The sequence below is a fragment of the Indicator indicator genome, chromosome 5 (assembly GCF_027791375.1).
Source record: "Indicator indicator isolate 239-I01 chromosome 5, UM_Iind_1.1, whole genome shotgun sequence".
Lineage (NCBI taxonomy): Eukaryota > Metazoa > Chordata > Aves > Piciformes > Indicatoridae > Indicator > Indicator indicator.
In genome coordinates, this window is record NC_072014.1 from 12633290 (window position 1) to 12651398 (window position 18109).

The 18109-nt window shown below is 44.8% G+C and overlaps 1 protein-coding gene and 1 pseudogene across 1 annotated transcript in view; both read right to left on the minus strand.

Annotated features, from left to right (window-relative positions):
* Positions 1 to 10478: 10478 nt before the first annotated feature.
* Positions 10479 to 11876, minus strand: LOC128966976 (uncharacterized; annotated as a pseudogene).
* A 3933-nt stretch (positions 11877 to 15809) lies between these two features.
* Positions 15810 to 18109, minus strand: part of HDAC4 (histone deacetylase 4) — a 193990-nt gene continuing 191690 nt past the window's right edge. Inside the window, exons 25-26 of the mRNA XM_054381416.1 lie at positions 16356 to 16497; positions 15810 to 15849 (exon numbers count right to left, since the gene is read on the minus strand). Coding sequence (XP_054237391.1) covers positions 15810 to 15849; positions 16356 to 16497 — 182 coding nt within the window. The remainder of the gene's footprint in view (positions 15850 to 16355; positions 16498 to 18109) is intronic.

The following is an 18109-nucleotide window of genomic DNA, read 5'->3' on the forward strand; positions in this document are numbered from 1 at the left end:
GTTAGTGGCTGGTATTTTCCAGCCCTGCTTGCTAACTCTTTCCTATCAGCATTACACAAGATGTGATTTGGAGATGAATCTTTGTGCTGTTTCCTGTGCCAGGGAGATGATTCACTTTCCTTGCTGCAGCTGTGAGACCTGATGGAGCCAGTCTAGAGGGACTCCCTCACCCAGGAGGAACAGCCACTGCCAGCATCCCTGTCCTCAGCTGAGACTGCGTGGCCAGGCCATGTCTGTAGCCTGCTCCTTGAGGTATCTCAAACACCCTGACTCCCACTGCCAGTATAAACTGGAATCCATCCCATCACCAATTCAATCCTGAATGCAAGGCCCACCAGACTTGAGATTTTCAGCATGCCCCAGAGAAGCAGCATGTCCATGGTCCTGAGATTTGGTACTGCTGCACAATCCTGCACAATAGTGAAGGATGCCTGCCATGGTTCTAGTAATGTGGGGGAAAGACAGGAAAGCTGAGGAAACAGGACAGGGACATGCTGTCCTGTATTTTCATGAACACATGCTCAACCACAGAAACCTGGATCACACACTTCAAGAAGGGAAGGAAAGGACTTGCTGTACTCACACACTCGAGCTCCCCCATGAAGGGATTGTCAGACTCTTTCTAAGATGCTCTTGTTAAATACAAGTCTGTCACCCTGCAAGAGCTGCTGCTCTCCAAACACCATCTCTGAACAAGTCACACACCTTCTCACCAGAGGCTGGCTCTAAGCTGCCTTTTCCCACAATTTCAGAGTTTTACAGTCACAGTGTTCCTCATTTTCCATGTCATTAATCTCTGCGGGCCCTGGCTCCAAGCAGGCTGGAAGCCAAATCCTGCCAGACAGGTTCCAAGTGAAATCCAAGTTGTCTGGAAAAGAAGAAAATTCAACTGAAAATTCTAAAAGCACGTGAACCATAAGCTGGCTCTCTCCAGCAGCACAGCAGGGCAAGCGCGAGGCTGCTCAAGCCAGGAAAGTTTTGGCGGCAGCCAGTGTGCCTTTCCCTATTCCACTTGACTTTTCCAGCCACCAGCCAGAAGATGAAGTGTTTGTTTGAGCTAGCATCTTTAATTTTTGCCCAAGGAAAACAAAACAAAATAAACCAAAACAAAGCCAAAAAAAAAAAAATCCCCAAGCAAAGTTGGGAGAGTGTTTTTAAGTTCTTCAAGAAAGCTTTGAGAGCTGCCGTTGAGCACTGTCAGCCAATGCATTTTCACAGCAGGTTTTGCAGTGATTTTTTTTTAAATTTTATTTTCTCTCTTTGGCATTTGAGCTGCTTTGATATGAAACTCTAAGGGTCCAAAGCTGAGGTTGAGACAGGTAAAAATTCCTTTCAGACAGGGCAAGGAAAGAGAAGAAACCTGTCTTGCCATAGGACAATGGAGAAGACCAAAAACTCTCACCTGGAGATCTCCAGAGGCGTCCTACTGTCTTCAACAACCCTTCTCCCAGCTTCTGCAGGTGGTCCATGTACTTTGTCTCTGCTTCAGAGGATGGGGCTCAGCACTGCAGGAATAATACCAGATTTCACCTTTCCTGCAAGCTGCAGGTGACTCACAACCTGCCTTTTTTTTTTTCCTAATTTTTTTTTCCAATTACTCTAAGTTTGAGATTTAGGCAGGAGGAGTTCCTGTTATTGGGAGGTCGTTTGCTCTCAGGAATGTCTTTCCAGCATCTTCACACTGGTGGTGTTGGCCCTCAGGGTTTTGGCACAGGCTTTGCTCAACCTTCACACAGACCGCACAGCACATGCCAACACTGCTTCAACCGCCTGGACAGCAGTGCCAGCTGTGCTTAGGTGGTGGCAACTACCCACCAGCTGCCCTGCCAGTGAATGCAGGAAACCAGCTACATCAGGCCTCAAGACAGAAATGGAGGAGGTGTGTTTTTCAACTGAAGGAGGATTAGGAGCTGCAAAGTGGTGTCTTTGTGCGTTATTTTCCTCCCTCCAGAAACAAACGTCAGCATGGTTTAACTAGAGGAGGTGTATGGCACTGCACCAGGAATAAGTTGCTAAACAGACCAGCAGCACCATCACATTGGGGTGGGATCTTTAGGAACAAGGGCTCTGACAGCCTGGGTGTGATCCATCACACTCCATGCCAGTTCTCTCATAGAGTGAATATGAGATGCACTTTGGAGGAGCCCTAATGAAATCTGCAGATACTTTCCTGCTCTGGTTGGATTGCTTTTTCTTCCTTCCCCCTCTATGCCTCCTCAAAACAGATCTTGGAAGCAGCCTGTGATACTTAAGTCCTAACTCCTGCCTTTCTTGATTCACAAAGGGAACCAAAAGGACTTGTTTTGAAATAACAGTGCAAATCAAATTACCCGTCGCAGATAAGGGGCAGAGAGGTCAAAAATGAAAAGGCTTTACATGAAAGAAGAATTAGCCTGCAACCCACAAGGAATAACTCAACACAAGTCTCATTTTCAGCACCCCCAGAATCTGGCACAACAGAGGTCCCTAATGAAGCCCAACAGATAAACCTGGCCAAGACAATTTGTTATACCTCTGAACACAGAGGCATTTCACCAACCACATGCTAAGCATCAACCGTCCTCTAAAATAGGAGAAGTATATCAACGTATTAGAAGCCATCATCAATCAGCCCAGAGGAAACCAAGCACCCCAGATCAGGTTCCAGTCAGAGCTATGGGAAGCCACTCTGTGGTTTGAGTTTGCAGATATTCGGCAGCCTCGTGCATACCTCCTCCAAGCTGCATCCTTTGGATGTCGTGTTGGGGACCTGGCTGCCCTGGCCTGCAGACAGCCTCTTGGCACCCAGACCAAAAAGAGCTGGGAGTGGGGCTTTGCATACCCTCTCCTCTAGGCTGCACCAGTATTTGCCCGGCATTCCCCAGACTTGGCAGGATTATTAATGGGCTTGGGACATGGCTGGGACTCACAGCAGAGCTTTTCCACCACCTCTGCTTCAGCTTTCCTGCCTTTCACAGGAAAAGTTCTCTCCACCTTTCCCGAAGACATATTTTATCCCCTTCGGTCACAATATTCCATCTCCTGGAACACAGAAGAAAACAATTTGAGACCAGACCCAGTGCAGCCCTATCAAGGCTGGGTTTGGCTTGGAGGCCAGGAGGGACCCTCGTCAGTGCCGAGACCCACCTCCTGGATAAATAGACTCCAGAAATTCCTGTCGCTCACCACCGAATGAACCCAGCCAGTTAAAAGGCAGTTGCTAAGCTTGTGCTGGCTGTATTATTCATGGGGATTGGGGAGGATTTCAGGCATTGCTCTGTGCAGTGGGGAAGGAAGAATTTTTTTTTTCCCCCTTTTTTCCTCCTTGAAACTAAAACACGTAATTGGAGTGAAATTTTGAAAGCTTTCTCAAGGACTCTGGGTATTTAATCATCTTTAAAGCACAGGAATTACTCTCCATTCCCTTCCTGATTTAATGGGAAACAGGTCTCCTGTTCCTTCAGGCCTCTGAATCTGATGACCATTTGGTAATTGTGCCTTGAAATGCATGATACTGTCTGTACCTGCATCCACCTGAATAAAACAAAACCCTCTTTTTTTTAAATTGCATCCCATTTGCAGATTCCAAACCTTTCCCACTTGGGGCACAGGAATGAATTAATGGACAAAAAAAAAAAAAGGTGAAAATTACTCAGAAGGCCAAAACCAAAGCAGGTAAAGGGCACCAGCCTGTGGCTGGTTCGCATTGATACTCTGAGAGACCTGACCTGTACAGAAAGAAATGTTTTCTCAACTGCTGCCAGGCATGCAGTGCAGGAGTGTGTTTTTTAAGTGCTTTTTTTTTTAAATGTCCGTACACTCCCTCCAGAGAAGCAGCAGCTTGGCCAGGTAGAGAGGTTCTGCAGCAGGGGAACCATGCGTGCAACCACCTATTCTCAGGACCTGGCTCATCACATCTTGTTGTGCCACTTAAGCATCTAATGCCATTTAAGTTCATGCCACTGAAGCATTTAATGTACTTCAAATATGGGAAGTGGAGGGAGGTTCACTTTTACCTGGTGGACATCCAGAAGACACCTGGCTCATCATTGCAGTCTCTCAGGCCTGAGCAGCAGTGGTATTTCTCACATGGAGGCTTGCCCCTAGGCTGGAAGATGCAAAGCATAAGCAGTGCCTTAGTCAGAAAGGCAAATCTAAGCCACTGCCATCAGTCAAGACCAGGGCCTCATCACCAGCAGCCCTGCTCCTTCTCCTGGCCCTGCTTCATCTCCGGCCCCAACTGTTTTCCTTTCAGTGGTAAAAATCTATTTTAAGCTGGAATAATGCACTGTGCTGCCCACTGCTGCAGGGGCTGGAGTGGTGGGTGGCTGCCCTGTCAAGCTGGGCTGGGAATGTACAGGATGCTCAGGGACCAGCTCCCCATGCAGGTGGCTATGATGGAAACCAGATACACGCCACTCCCACTGCCCTGAACAAAACCCCAGGCCTCTCCCAGAGACATTCTTGGTCCCTTTCTGAGCTCAGAATGTAAAGCACACTGTGGCAGTGTGCCCAGAATTAGGGAACCCACAGAGATGATGCCTACCCTCCCTCTGGACCACTGCTGCTGTTGCTGCCTCAAGTTGGTCCCAGAAGAGAAGCTGTGTAGGGTTTGAGGGTCTTCTGGCCAAGCACCATTTTTTTCTGCCCTAGGCTCTGGTTTTCTGGGCACTCTTAGGTTTGGGTAGCATAAGAGAGTTCAAGAAACAAATTCAAGCCCCATGCAGTCACCACCCAGGTGGCTTCCCAGATTTCCACATCCTTACAATCTAAGAGAAATCCCATGGTCCAGCCTGGTAAGCCCTTCAGTGAACATGGAGACGATGTCTTTTTCTCATAGTGTGTAATTAGTTTCTCTAGATGTATTTGATCCCTGCTGAAATCTTTCATTAGTGCAGCCAGGGAGACAGTATTTGGACAGCTGGGAAATACGAATATATTCTCAGTCCTCAGCAGAAGCTGGTTTGGTAAGTTATGCTGTTGCAAAAAAGGCAGACTGTGACTTCCTCATAGCTTATAGAGTTGGGGTTTAATCATCATCATCATCATCATCATCATCATCATCATTATTGTTGTTATTATTATTATTATTATTATTATTGTTGTTGTTGTCCCACAAACAGCATCACACAGCCCAGCTGAGGAGCCCTGGTATTTATGCACCCCTGGAGACTTGCCCCTCATCGATGTTCCCCGAGCATCTCCCACAGGAGCAGATTTCCATTCACAGATGGCTTGCCTTTGCTTTCCATGGCTTTTTCTTCCTGCTTTGTAACACTCCTGAGCCAAGCCTTTACAGGTACCCCGCACTGTGCCCTTTCCCTTATTAAACTGTCTCTATCTTGAGCCATGAGTTTCCTCACTTTTATCCTTCCATTTCTCTCACGTTCTCCTGTGGGAGCATAAAGGAGCAGCTGATTGGGGCTTAGCTGCCAGCCAAGGTCAGGCCACCACAACATTTTAGTATCTGTAGAGGCCTGAGCAGAGGACTAACAGTATAACTTGTCCTCACCAGGCACACCTAGGACTCACATTAGGTTGTTCACATGTTCATTCAGACCTGCAGCCATCAGTACAGTCTTAGCAGCAGAAGCCATCACCTTTTGGGGCTCCTTGGGAAAATGCCTGGTGGTTTCGATTATTCCTATCTATCCAACTGGACACCTTGACTGAGTCTTGTTTGCAGGCACGGTCTGCAAGGCATTTCTTTTCACTTTGAACCTCTCTGCTGGCAACAGGCATCCTCATTCAAACACTTGCATTGTTACAGCCATGCCCCATTGCAGGCTGTGAGGGCAACTGCTAATTCACATACAAGATGGCTCCATCCCACTGCTCTGCATTCACATCATGTACCCCCATTTGGCCAGCACCCGACTTTCCAGAATCTCTGAACTGACATTTTGCACACTGTCTGCATTTGCTCCACCTGGAAGCAAACACTTACTAGCATTTAAAAGTCACTGTCTTGGTAGAATTACTGGAGAGTCTTTGGGCATTCATAGAATGGTTTGAGTTGGAAGGAAACTCCAAAGGTCACCTAGTCCAAGTGAACAGGGACACCCTCCATTAGATCAGGTTGCCCTGAGCCCTGTCAAGCCTGACGTTGAATATCTCCAAGGATGGGGCCTCAACTACCTCCCTGGGCAACCTGTTCCAGTGTTCCACCACCCTCATGGTAAAGAACTTCCTCCTAATGTTCAACCTCTATCTGTTCTTCTCTAATTTAAAACCATTTCCCCTCATCCTATCACTACAGGCATTTGTAAACAGTCTCTCTCCAGCCTTCTGGTAGGCCCCCTTCAGGTACTGGAAGGCTGCTGTTAGATATTCCTGGAGTCTTCTCTTCCCCAGGCTGAACCCCAGCTCACTCAGGGACTCATTCTAAGTCCCTGAACCATTTTCATGGCCCTCCTCTGGACCAGCTCCATCAGCCCTGTGTTGAGGGCTCCAGAGCTGGACACAGAACTCCAGATGAGATCTTACCAGAGCAGAGTGAAGCAGCTGGCCAAGCTTCTTCTGATGCAGCCTAGGATGAGATTGCCCTTCAATGCTTAGTCTTGTGTTCCTACAGCCTAATCTACAGCCCCTTGATTCAGCTTTTAGGATTTCTCGAGTTAAATTCCTTTCATACATGATGCTTCTTTGGCATCCTATTAACATCTTGTGTAGGCCACTGCTGTTTGCAGGCAGAACAAAAGAGCACCAGCTTCAACTACTAGTCACCCATGCTGGCTGGTCCTGCTCCAGTTGACTTTTTTCCTCCAGCTCTTTTACCTGAGACGCCTGAAGTGCATCCTCTTGCTGAAATACCACCTGTTTGGGAGTGAAACTCTTGAAAAATGGCAATTCATGCCCTCCCACTTACATGATACTGGGATTATGCCAACATAGGATGTGAAATTGTTGCTGTTCCTTTGTGTTGAGGAAATTATGCCACTCATCCCCATGAGAGCAGATTTCTGCTGCCTTGGCCAGGCTTTGACCTTTCCTCTCCTACAGAGGCAGAAAGCACTTAAATTGCTGGACACGACCCTGTTATTGCACCTCTTCATCAGGTGTCACAACATTTTGCTCAAGGGGAAACAGTATGAATCCTTTCCCAGCTGCTCCCCACCGGGAGCTTGAGCTCAGCTCCCTGTCTCCTTGCAACACACTGGAGCACTGGCCCAGTCCCCTTCCTGAGAGGGCACCAGTGTCCCTGAGCACCTGGCTTCTAACACAGATGCTATTTTTTCCAGCATGATTATGACCAAATCTGCGTTTTCCCTGAAGCTGTTGCTTCTCAAAGGCAAGTGCATTTCAATTTCCACTTACTGAGTTCCACTAATAATTCTTTGCATAGCAACAGTTGCTTTTGTAGCAGAAAGCCCTAAGCCGAACTTTACCTGGAAAACAACATCCAGGCTTCTTGGAAAAGGACCACCGGAGGGAAAACAGCTTTTGGAGCCAGCTCTGTTGTGCAGTCCCCAGGGCTCACCTGCCCAAGGAGGGCAACTGCAGCCTTGTGCATACAGCTACCTGCCCGCAAGGGAGCACCAAACCCACTCCAGCCTGCCCTGGAGAAAAGCAAATGACACTGCAGGACAGCTTTGCAGGTTACACCCAGATTCTTGCCTGTAAGATCTGGGCAGGGGGAACAAACAAGTTCCCAACTCCCTTAGTGATCTTCTGAGCAGCTCATAAGAGATCAACCGTGCACCAGCCCTATGAGAAAGTTTCCACTCAGCACAGATCCAAATCCCATCATAAAAGCAAGACATTTTGCTGGCACAGGCTTGAACTCTTGCCCGCTGTGCACTCAGGCTGTACACTTAATACTGGATCCTGTTGTTTCCCCTGCAGCACTCCTGTATTGCTAGAGAGACATTCATTTAAGGCACAAAGTCTTGACTTGTTGCCCAGAGTGAGACACAGCCTCTTTCTCCTTTAAAATAACTTAAAAAAAAATTAAAAAGAATAACAATAAAAAAATCTAACCCTGGAAGTGCCTCAGTGAGGGTTTGGAGCAGCCCCCACCCTGGTGCTGGGCTAGGAATCCATCCCTCGCACCTAGCCATGGGCACCCACCAGCAGAGCTAGTACAGAACCACCTCAAAGGGGTGGTTGGGGCACCAGTATTTTCTTTAGGATTACTAGATTCCTGGCTGTAAAAATTTCCATGGCTAAAGCAGAAGTTATTGAAACATGTTATTACATACCGAGAGACCACGGTGTAGGTACTACCCTGTGGAGTTTAACTCTCCCTTGTTGCACTGTGTCAGGTTTACATCTACATGCTCACAGATAGAAGGAAGCCCAGAGCATGTTGTGTGAGATTAGGGCAGATGCATTGGCAGGCCTCATACATCAACACTCACAGCCCAGGTCCTGTCTTCAGCAAGCTGCCTGCTTGGGGCTGGACCAGTAGGTTTTAAGCAGTGGATCTGGAGGAGGGGAAAGTATTGTTTCAGTCATGGATAATCAGATACTGTGGGTCCTGAAGATGTCAAAGGAAGTCCTGTCAAAGCCTGCCCTTCAAAACATCCAGTCTCTGCACCTTTAAACAGCCTCCTCCATCATCCTAATCATCCTCAAAACCACCACTCAGCAATGAATATTTGTTCAGAGCCCAAAGTGCACATTTGGCTTCGCAGAGCAAGACCTGGAACTTCTTAAAGGATTAGCAGCCTCTGAAAAATGCACTGCACAGAGAGTGAAATCGTATTTGAAACAGCTCCCACACCCCTGAAACAAGCCTTCTGTCTCACGGCTGTAAGAGCTGGGCCCAGTGCTAGGATTTCCAAGCAGTGAATGAACTTCCCAGCCACTGGAAGATATGTCATAGAATGCTTTGGGTTGGAAGGGACCTATAAAGGCCATCTAGTCCAACCCCTTAGAGTGGATTAAGGATATCTACAACTACACCAGGTTCATTAGAGCCCCTGACCTTGACATTTTCCAGGGATGGAGCATCTACCACCTCTCTGGGCCAGTGTTTCACCACGCTCAGTGTAAAAAAATTTCTTCTTTATATCCAGTCTCCCCTCTCTTAGTTTAAAACCATCATGCATTTTCCTGTTGCCACACTTAAATACTGAAAGGCCCCAATAAGGTCTCCTCAGAACCCTCTTCTCCAGGCTTGAACAACCCCAATTCACTCAGCCTGTCCTCATAACAGAGACATTCCAGCCCCTCAATAATTTTTGTGGCCTCCTCTAGACCCGCTCCAACAGTTCCATGTCCCTCCTCTGTTGAGGATTCCAGAGCTGGACGTGGCACTGCAGGTGGGGGTTTCACCAGAGCAGAGGGGCAGAATCCCCTCCCTTGACCTGCTGATTATGCTGCTTTTGATGCAGACCAGGATACAGCTGACCTTCCGAGTTGCAAGAGCACATTGCCAACTCATGTCCAGCTTTTCATTCACAACTACCTCCAAGTCCTTCTCCTCAGGGCTGCTCTCAAACTTCCAAATCTTCCAGCCAGAAGAGCCCCTATGCCTCTTCTCAAACTGCAGCCACCCTCCCAGCCATGCTGGCACACATCACAGCAATCTGCCACCTCCACGTTGCTCAGGGTACCAAAGCAAGCCCCATCGCAGGGCCATCGCTCTGCCCACAAATGGTACCGTGGTACCACTGGAGCTTCAATGTTAGCTTCAAGGACATGTCTTCTCCATCCAGGAGGAAGAGAGTGAAAGGATATCAGAACCAAATCATAGCTGGTTACCTTGCAATCAGGAGACACTTTCAGTTGACATTAATGAAGAAGCTTAGACAGTTTAGTGGGTTCCAGGGACAAGCAGGATGATAGGGAAACTAAACAGAGGGGGAAAATGAATGGTACTGCTAAAGAAAAAGGGTGGATGTGTTGGGCCATCTCAACTTCAGGGCAAGATGGAGATCCTCTCCTGAACCATCGACAATGCAGGCAAGCATGGAGGATCTGCTTAGGTGGGACATACACATGATCTGCCAGTTTGTGGCACAGTCTCCCACCCAGCCTGCACAGCTGGGGAGAGCAGAACTGGACAATCAGGCACAGATATGGAACTTACCCTGGAGGTCTGCTGGAGGAGGGACATGCCACAGCCCTGAGGACACAGGCATCATGGGAAACAGCAACAAGGATCTCTAGGATTTGTGTCTCACTCCCTACGGAACAAGTGTGAAAGCAAGAAGGTCCACACCCAGCTGTCTTCCAAGCACTCCAGCTACAGTGAAGCAAAGCACCAACAACCTCATGAGGCAGAGTTAGTCACTAAATGCCAGTTTTTCCTTTTGTTGATTTTCCTGGTTTTCAGTTGTTGGTGGCAGCTCTCACAGACTTCCTGATGGGATTTTTTTCTTACTCTACAATCCCTACATGCAGGCACTTAATCAACACACATCTGGAGCAGCAAGAAAACTGGACAGAAGCTCCAGCTTTTTCTACCATGGACATCTCAGCGTGCCTCTTTGGCACTGAGACCCTCACTTTCGTGACACCAAGAAATAATTTTGCTTAAAGTGGATGAAATATCACATCACATTGAAGGCACCCGATGCAAAGAAGATCAGCAACAGAAACCAAGGTAGTACTATAATTAACTTTTTCTTTTTATTTACACCACAAGAATAACAAGTTGTCATAATGTGGTACAAAATACTGGACTCCTAATAAAGTTGAAATCGAAGTTGGTACTGTCAGAGAAAGACACCATTGGCCAGTAAAAAAAAAAAACGATAATAATAAAAAAAAGATAAAAGATAAAAATAACAAACAAAACAACAACAGAAAAACCCCAAAGAAAAACAAGAATGAGAAAAATATTCCAACTCCACCAAGTAAAAGAAAGGACCATCAGGAAACTTAGCACAAAGAATGCTACCATCACTTAAAGTAGGGTCCATACAATAAGATTGAAACTGTGTCTAAATTACAGCGTAAACCGGTAGCTGCTACCAATGGTGACATCATACTGAGCATGTATAGGTATAAAGTAGAATATAATATAGTTACAACTTTTTGATACTACATATCTGTAATAAGCTCTTGGGTGAATAATGTTTCAACCCCTCCCTCCCCACCCCACCCCCCCACTTTTATATATATATTATATATATAAGTTTGTCATCCTCATAAATTGGAAAATAGCGCCTCCACTATGGAGCACAAAAAAGTGTTAATTTATTTTCTTTCAATAGGATACTTTTTCATCAATATCAAAGACAAAGTGAAGATGAGCTGAGAACGAGCCCAACCTCATGACAATGAAGAAACATGTTTTTTTTTTTCCTTTTGATGTAAAGTCTCGTTTTAAACCACAGTGTTGCACAGTACACGACTGTTTAAAGTGAAACCGAGCAATAATACATCATGTAAAAGCAATTTTAAAAAAGTCAACGCAGCTGTGCTGAAGAGTTAACTCTTTAAAGTCCTCGCCATTCATCTCCTTAGAATTAATGACTACATGTGTTGACAAAGGGTTGCATCCAACTTCCCCACTCAGCCGAGAAATCAAACCAAAATAACAAGTCAAATTAAAAGGAAAAAAAAAATTAAAAAGAAATTAAAATTACTAAAGACACAGGCAGTTTACTTCGCGTGTTCTGCGTAGTTTCCCTAAAAACACTGTTTCCACATAAATACAATAAACTCTATTATTGGTGAGTCACAAGTGCTAGATAAACGTCTCTTTTTCTTCTTCTTAAAATGCGAAATGTTTAAGTAGTCCTTTTCACTTACTCTTTTTTTTTTCCTTTTCTTTAACAATAAAAAGCACAATTTCTTGTCAAGTTCGTAAGACACACAAAAAAAAATGCTCCCACTCTCCTTCCTTTGTGTGTAGCTGTGTGGGTGCGTGAGTGAGCGGGAGGGGTGTGTGTGTGTGACAACAACGTCCCAACCTTTAGTCTCCACAAATGCCACGAGAGGGAAAAAAAAAAACAAAAAAGAAAAAAAAAAACCAACAAAAAAACCAACGCCAAAAAACCCCAAAACCACTTTTTTTTTCTTTTTTCTCTTTTTCATTTTCAAAGCTGCCAAGTTTGGCGTGCAAAATCTGTATACAATATAAAGACATGCCAACCTTACAGACCATGCAACCTCAAGGTGTAGGAAACTTAAAAAAATATATTCATATATATTTATATATATATTTATATATATCAATGCCCATAAAAGATGTGGGCCCAAAAAAGTTTACAAAAGGAAGAATGGAATGAGTACATGACTGTGACTAATAAAAAAAAATAAAAGGAATGTTTTGTATTGAAAGTAAAAGAAGAGAAAACAACAAAAAAAAAAAACCCAACAAAAATCCCAATGGTTACTTGTGTACTGCAAACTGGGCCTCGCTTCTCTGTAAAGAGGATATTAAAAGATGCTCCTTTTACTCTGAGTAGGTCCAAAAGATGCCCTGGGTAGCACCACGCTGGGATGCAGGAGAATCCCGGGCTCCTGCTCTGCCAGCGCAGCTGCCCTATAGCAAAGTCATCTGAAACGAAGAAGCTAACGGCTCAAATTGTGAAAAAAACCCAAAAAACCAAACAACCCTTGGTGAGCCTCAAAACGAGCGCTATTTCCCCACCTCTCCACGTTTTCACCGGCCCCGAAGAGCATCCCCATCTCGCCTGGAGAGCGGGCACCACTGTGAAATGAATCCACATCACCAGGAGTTTGGAGGAGACGAGCTCTGATGTCTCGGGAAAAATCTTTCCATCCCTGGGAAAAGGCTGAGCAAAATGATGGAAAGAGACAAAGGTGGCATCCTGACAAGCTCCTCTGAGTTTTAGAAAGAAACCAGCTCAGCATGGCCAGCCAGCAGCTCTCAGGAGTGCAAAAAGGAAAGAAAAAGCTTTGCCACAACCGAGAGGAGAAATACAAAAACCCTCCAGGGAATTGCTGACAAGAGAAACGGTCATGTAAACATAGTTACTGCCCACAGAGGGTACGGGGAGAAAAGAAAATTTAAAGTCAGTCACCAGATTCGGCAGCCAGATTAATTTTAGATCACAGCAGCAAAGTGGTTGGTGGAAACAAACCAAACCACAACATCTCCAGGTACATCGTGTTTTCACACGGGAAGATTATTTTTAGAACATGCTGAGGATGGTCCTATGTGACCAAAGCTATTCATGATTTTAACATGTACTTGGGTTTGCAAAACTCAAATACAGTAGTGTCTGGTTTTTAATCTGCCTTATAAACCAAGGAATAAAACAAAAGCCTCCCTCTTGCATTTGCTCACACATTATGATTATGCTTCAAATTCCTCCCACAAGCGAGTCCTGAACGGAATGAAAGCAGCCGCTTCGAGAACTGGAAAAAAAACATAAGTTACTGGAAGCGACTCCGTCAGTTGTCATCGTAACAGAATAAAATAATAATGAAAAAAAATAAAAGCTACTCTTGGTTGCTCAGACGAGGGGTGTGTGCTATCCTACAGTACTGTAAGAAGGCACGCGTGTCAATCTGGTGTCCTCCAAGCTGCTCAAACTCTTGGCGGCAGGGCTTTGCTGCTTCCTCATCCCACCATTTGCAGGAGGTTCTGACCTCCTCATGGGGGAAAAAAATACCTTCGGGAAAAGTTCTCTGACCCTACCAGCAATGGGAACAAGAGAGGAGAGAAAGAGAGAGAGAAAGAAAGAGGCTGTGGGGAGGCGTGTGTGAGTGTCTGTGTGTCTGTCTGGCGGAGAGAAAATGCCAGCTGTCCCGTGAGTGTCCGACAAGCCTTCCCAGTGGTCAGCAGCTAGTGGAGCTGCCGGTAATCCTCGCTACAAACCACGTAGAGGACAAAGACATCGCCCATACCTACTATGTTGAAGGTAAGAAAATTCCTTATTCTCTTTACATAGCTACTATAACAGAACTGAGGAAATATACAGTTGGTGGTATCATTATACAAAAGAGCTCATCGTGTTCCCTCCTCCTTGATAAAATGCACCCTTTCTGAAAAATAAACTCTGACCGTCTGTCACAGTTCCTTATGCCTGCAGAAAGCTGCTCACTGTACAACAGACTAAAGAAAAAGGAAAAAAAAAGGGGGGAAAAAAAAGGGGAAAATAATGTACAAGCAAGAAAAGTGGGAGGAAAAAAGGTTTAGACGCTATTGCCCTTCAGAAATGAAACCTGCTAAATAGAAAATAAATGTCAGAGTCACACAAAGAAGGCTTCTTTAGGGTTTTGTGAAATATTGATATAAAAATTAACAGCAAATTCATCGTCTTTGCTATAAAAAAATCGTTATTTTTTTTGTTTGTTTTTGTTTGTTTGTTTGTTAGAAAAGGATCACAACTAAAAACCTTAAATTAAAATACAAATGTTTAGGGTAGTTGCCAGTGGCTAACGTGTTGGCTTTCTGAAAAACTTTCCAACTTGTCACCTGAAAGTCCTCGAGTTTCAACCTGGATCCTGTTCCAAAAGCACCTTTTACTTTCCAATTCTCAAATCTGTCCCTAGGGAGCTTCCAATGGCTACTGTTATAGTATGCATTTATTACATATATTTTTCTATAAATGCATCATAAATATCTTTATCAATAATTCATAGGAATCTGGTTTCTAAGCTTGGAATACATTTGGAATATACATTATACACATATATATATTTATACCTAACAATTTAAGCAATATCTCATGCTAGTTGCTTTTAATAAAAAGCATTCCAGTCTTAAACCTGCAGTTGTGTCTAATACATGCTTCAACAACCAAATTGATAAGTTCAATTACTAGATAATGTAGAAGAGAGAAAACATTTGAAAATTTGTTTTTAAAAATGGTTGAATTTCAAAGACCCAACAGTATTTGCCACTTTCTTGGCAACTACCTTATTGTTTTTTTATTTATTTTTTAAATTTAATTTTTTTTCCTTTTTTTTTTCCTTTTTTTTTTTCTTCAAACAGCAATGAAAGAAAACAAAACAAATCCAAACTTGAAGACAGTTTTTGGAGACGCTCTGTTCTGCTGATGCCTGCTTCCCACCATCATGCCAGCACAAGCCAAAAAAATTCTTCCTTCCTGATCGCAGTTCTTGGCTTCCCAACCAGAAGAAAAATACTCACGAACTGCTGTGTTCTTGGTGGTTTGTTTGTTTGTAATTTTTTTTTTACTTTTTTTTTTTTTTTTTTTTACTTAAGGCATTGTTCCTCAAACTTCAGAAAATCCAGCTGCACCAAATCCATCAATTAAAAAAAAAGGCACAAACTCATCTTCAGATGGCTTTGGAGACAATAAAGCCGACTCCATCTGGGCTACCGTTTCCCCCCTTCTCTTTCCCTTTCCTTTAGATATAAGACAAGTCCCTCTTTCCCTGTCCCTCCCCGTTAAAAATACACCATCTCCCATTGTTCTGGTTTCAACAAGAATGTTGTTGACTCACAGGCAGGCAAGAGCCATTTAAAAAATCCAAGAAATGAAACTACAAGATGGGTCGAGTGGTTCAAGCGGAGATTGCTGAATTGTGGATAATCAAATCGTAAGCACCAGTTTTATGTGAAGGTTTGTTTTATTTTCGTATGCGTTGTTGAATCTTTGATTTTTTAAATTTATTTCTTATTTTTTAGTGGCAACTCTGCCAAAGACTTCATGGGCGTCGTTCCACTTTCTGCTCCCAGTTGAGGACCAGAGGAAGAGTGCCCAGCGTGTCAGTCCTTTACTCCTCTTCATCAGCGTTTTTCTTTTCCAGCAAATATATACTGCAGACGCGTACAGATATGGAGAGATTTTATTTCCGTTGCTTTGTTTTACACCTGGCTGTCCTTCCGTGTTCTGGAAAAAACCATGACAGGACGCAGGAGTAACAAGAGAAAGCTTCTTGGCAGAGCTTCAAGACGAAGACGAACAGACAGAACTCCAGCTCAAAGGTGAATGCTACAGGGGAGGTTCTTCTTCCATGGGTTCATCATCGGGTCTGAGCGATTTTCACAGCCAGGCAGGACGGGAAGGGAGGGAAGAGAGAAAAGATGGTTAGCATGACAGAGTTGGACAATTTGTGGTGCTAGGTCTCATGCCTTACGTTCCCAACACCTTCCCACCCAGGCAGTTGTGCTCATCTAGAGCTCACCTGGCGTTAAAACCTTGCCACCTAGAAGGGTTTTTAAGGCTATTTGTTTTCACTTGTGCAGTGTTAACACTTTCGGCGGCACAATGAATTTCCTCTCATGGTCCAATATCATGTTCAGCTCTGCTTGGAACAGATGGGTGTTCAGTGTACTAAGGTCACACACAGAGTGAATTCATGGTACTGCTGTTCTACAGTCCAGAAGGTCTTTAGAGAACTTGCAGAGGACATGCGGTGCAAGGAATACACACACAATGGTAAAAAAGAGAGGATTAACCCAGAAGACTGTTCATCATGGGTCCTCTTGCCTGGGCAGGCTCTGAGATGTGATGATAAATGGAAGGAAAGCAACTCACCTCTTCTCAGCTGGTTTCACCCCCACTGACAGAGATGCCATGGCTGTTACTGTTTCTGCTTCCTCATTCTCGCACTTCTGAGCCTCAACCAGGGAGTACCCCACTGTAGAGGCATAACGCTGGAGTGAATGCCAATACTTGCCTGGGGTAGAGATAAGAAGAGAAGTGGTCAGGATACCTGCACCATTATGGGTCCAGCACCACACTCACACAGATGAAAACTGCCTGAGGCAGACTCATCATGCCCAAGGAAAGAGCAATCTTGATGCTTGAGCATGGAACATAAGGGTCATTAAACATCGAACCTCGAGTATAAGGAAAACCTTCCTTGAGAGTGACAGAGCACTGTAACAGGGTGTCCAGAGACATTGTGGATTCTCCTTCTCAGAAGATTTTCAAAACCTGCCTGGACACAAGCCTGTGCTACCTGCTCTGGGTGAACCTGCATTAGTGCTGGGGTTGGACTAGATGATCACCAGAGGTCTGTTCACATGCCCACCACCCTGTGATTCTGTAACTCTGCTCAATCTCACTTCAAGAACCACACTGAGGTCCCAGGATACCGCAGTTTGAAGCAGGTTCCTGAGAATGCACGGCCAAGGAGGCCTTGGCTTGTGAGGCCAGAGAAACCCCTGTGAATTATATATGCTAGTGTACTAAGGGAGGAGCTGCTACGCTGCTGTGGCTTGAGAAGCCAGGTTTTAAATCCAAAAAGTTTTGAGAGCCTTGATTAACATGCACCTGCACAACCCTTAAGAACACCTAGGATGTCAAAGCAGGGCTGAATCACTGCCTGGCAATGGAATAAGCTCTTTTCCTTTGGCCAGGAAAGAAAGGTAGGAGGCAGAAAGTGGATTTTCAGTAGAGCAAATGGAATCCTTCTGTGCAAGGAATACAAAGAGTATTGGAGGCGAAGATCCAAGCTGCAGAGAGGTATACAGCATCCCTCTGCCTTGATGAAAAGGGGCACTTAGGTGCTAAAAAAAAAAAAAAAAAAGACGTTTCCTTTTTCACTTTTAGACCTAAGGAAAAATACACAAGGAAGGAAGGAAGTAGTCTAGATTTGGACCAGAAATCTGCATTCAGTTGCTAACTACCATGTTCTTTTTGTGGGCAAATCACCTCAGACAAAAGAAGTCTAAGTTGCATTTATTTTTTATGTTGGCAGTCTGCCATCCTTATTCTGTGAAAAGATCACAGGGAAGGCTTCAGAGGGAGAGAATAAAGGATGTTCTTTTGGCTTCCAGGCAGGACACATCAAATTTTCTGGTATCCAAGAAGCCCGAGCAAAGTCAGAAAGAAAGAACTTGTACAGTGACGCCTGCAGATGGGGAGGAGGGACTTCTTTTCATACATCTTTTTTTATCCTGTGCTGGGCAACAGATTTGAGGGTCTTACTCAAAGCTCCTCCCCACATCCACCACCCCCTTTTTAATTTGCTGTGCTCACTTTAGGGGAAAAAAAAAAAAATCACTGCCTGGCTCAAGGTGCTGCTGAGATGTCCCATCAGTGCTGAGAGCTCATTCTGCAGAGCACCTTCTGGAAACAGCATTCAAAGCCACCAGGCATTTTTCAGGGGAAATAAAAATAATGCTTTGGCCTCTTTTAAGCTTCACTTTTTCCCTATAGAAGGGAGACTATTTCCCTCCAGTTTTAGACTAAAAACATTTTAAGTGGCAAGATGTCAGCACATAGCAGTGAGATTCCCATGTTACTGAGGCACTTTCACTCCACCCCCCCCCCAAGAATGATCC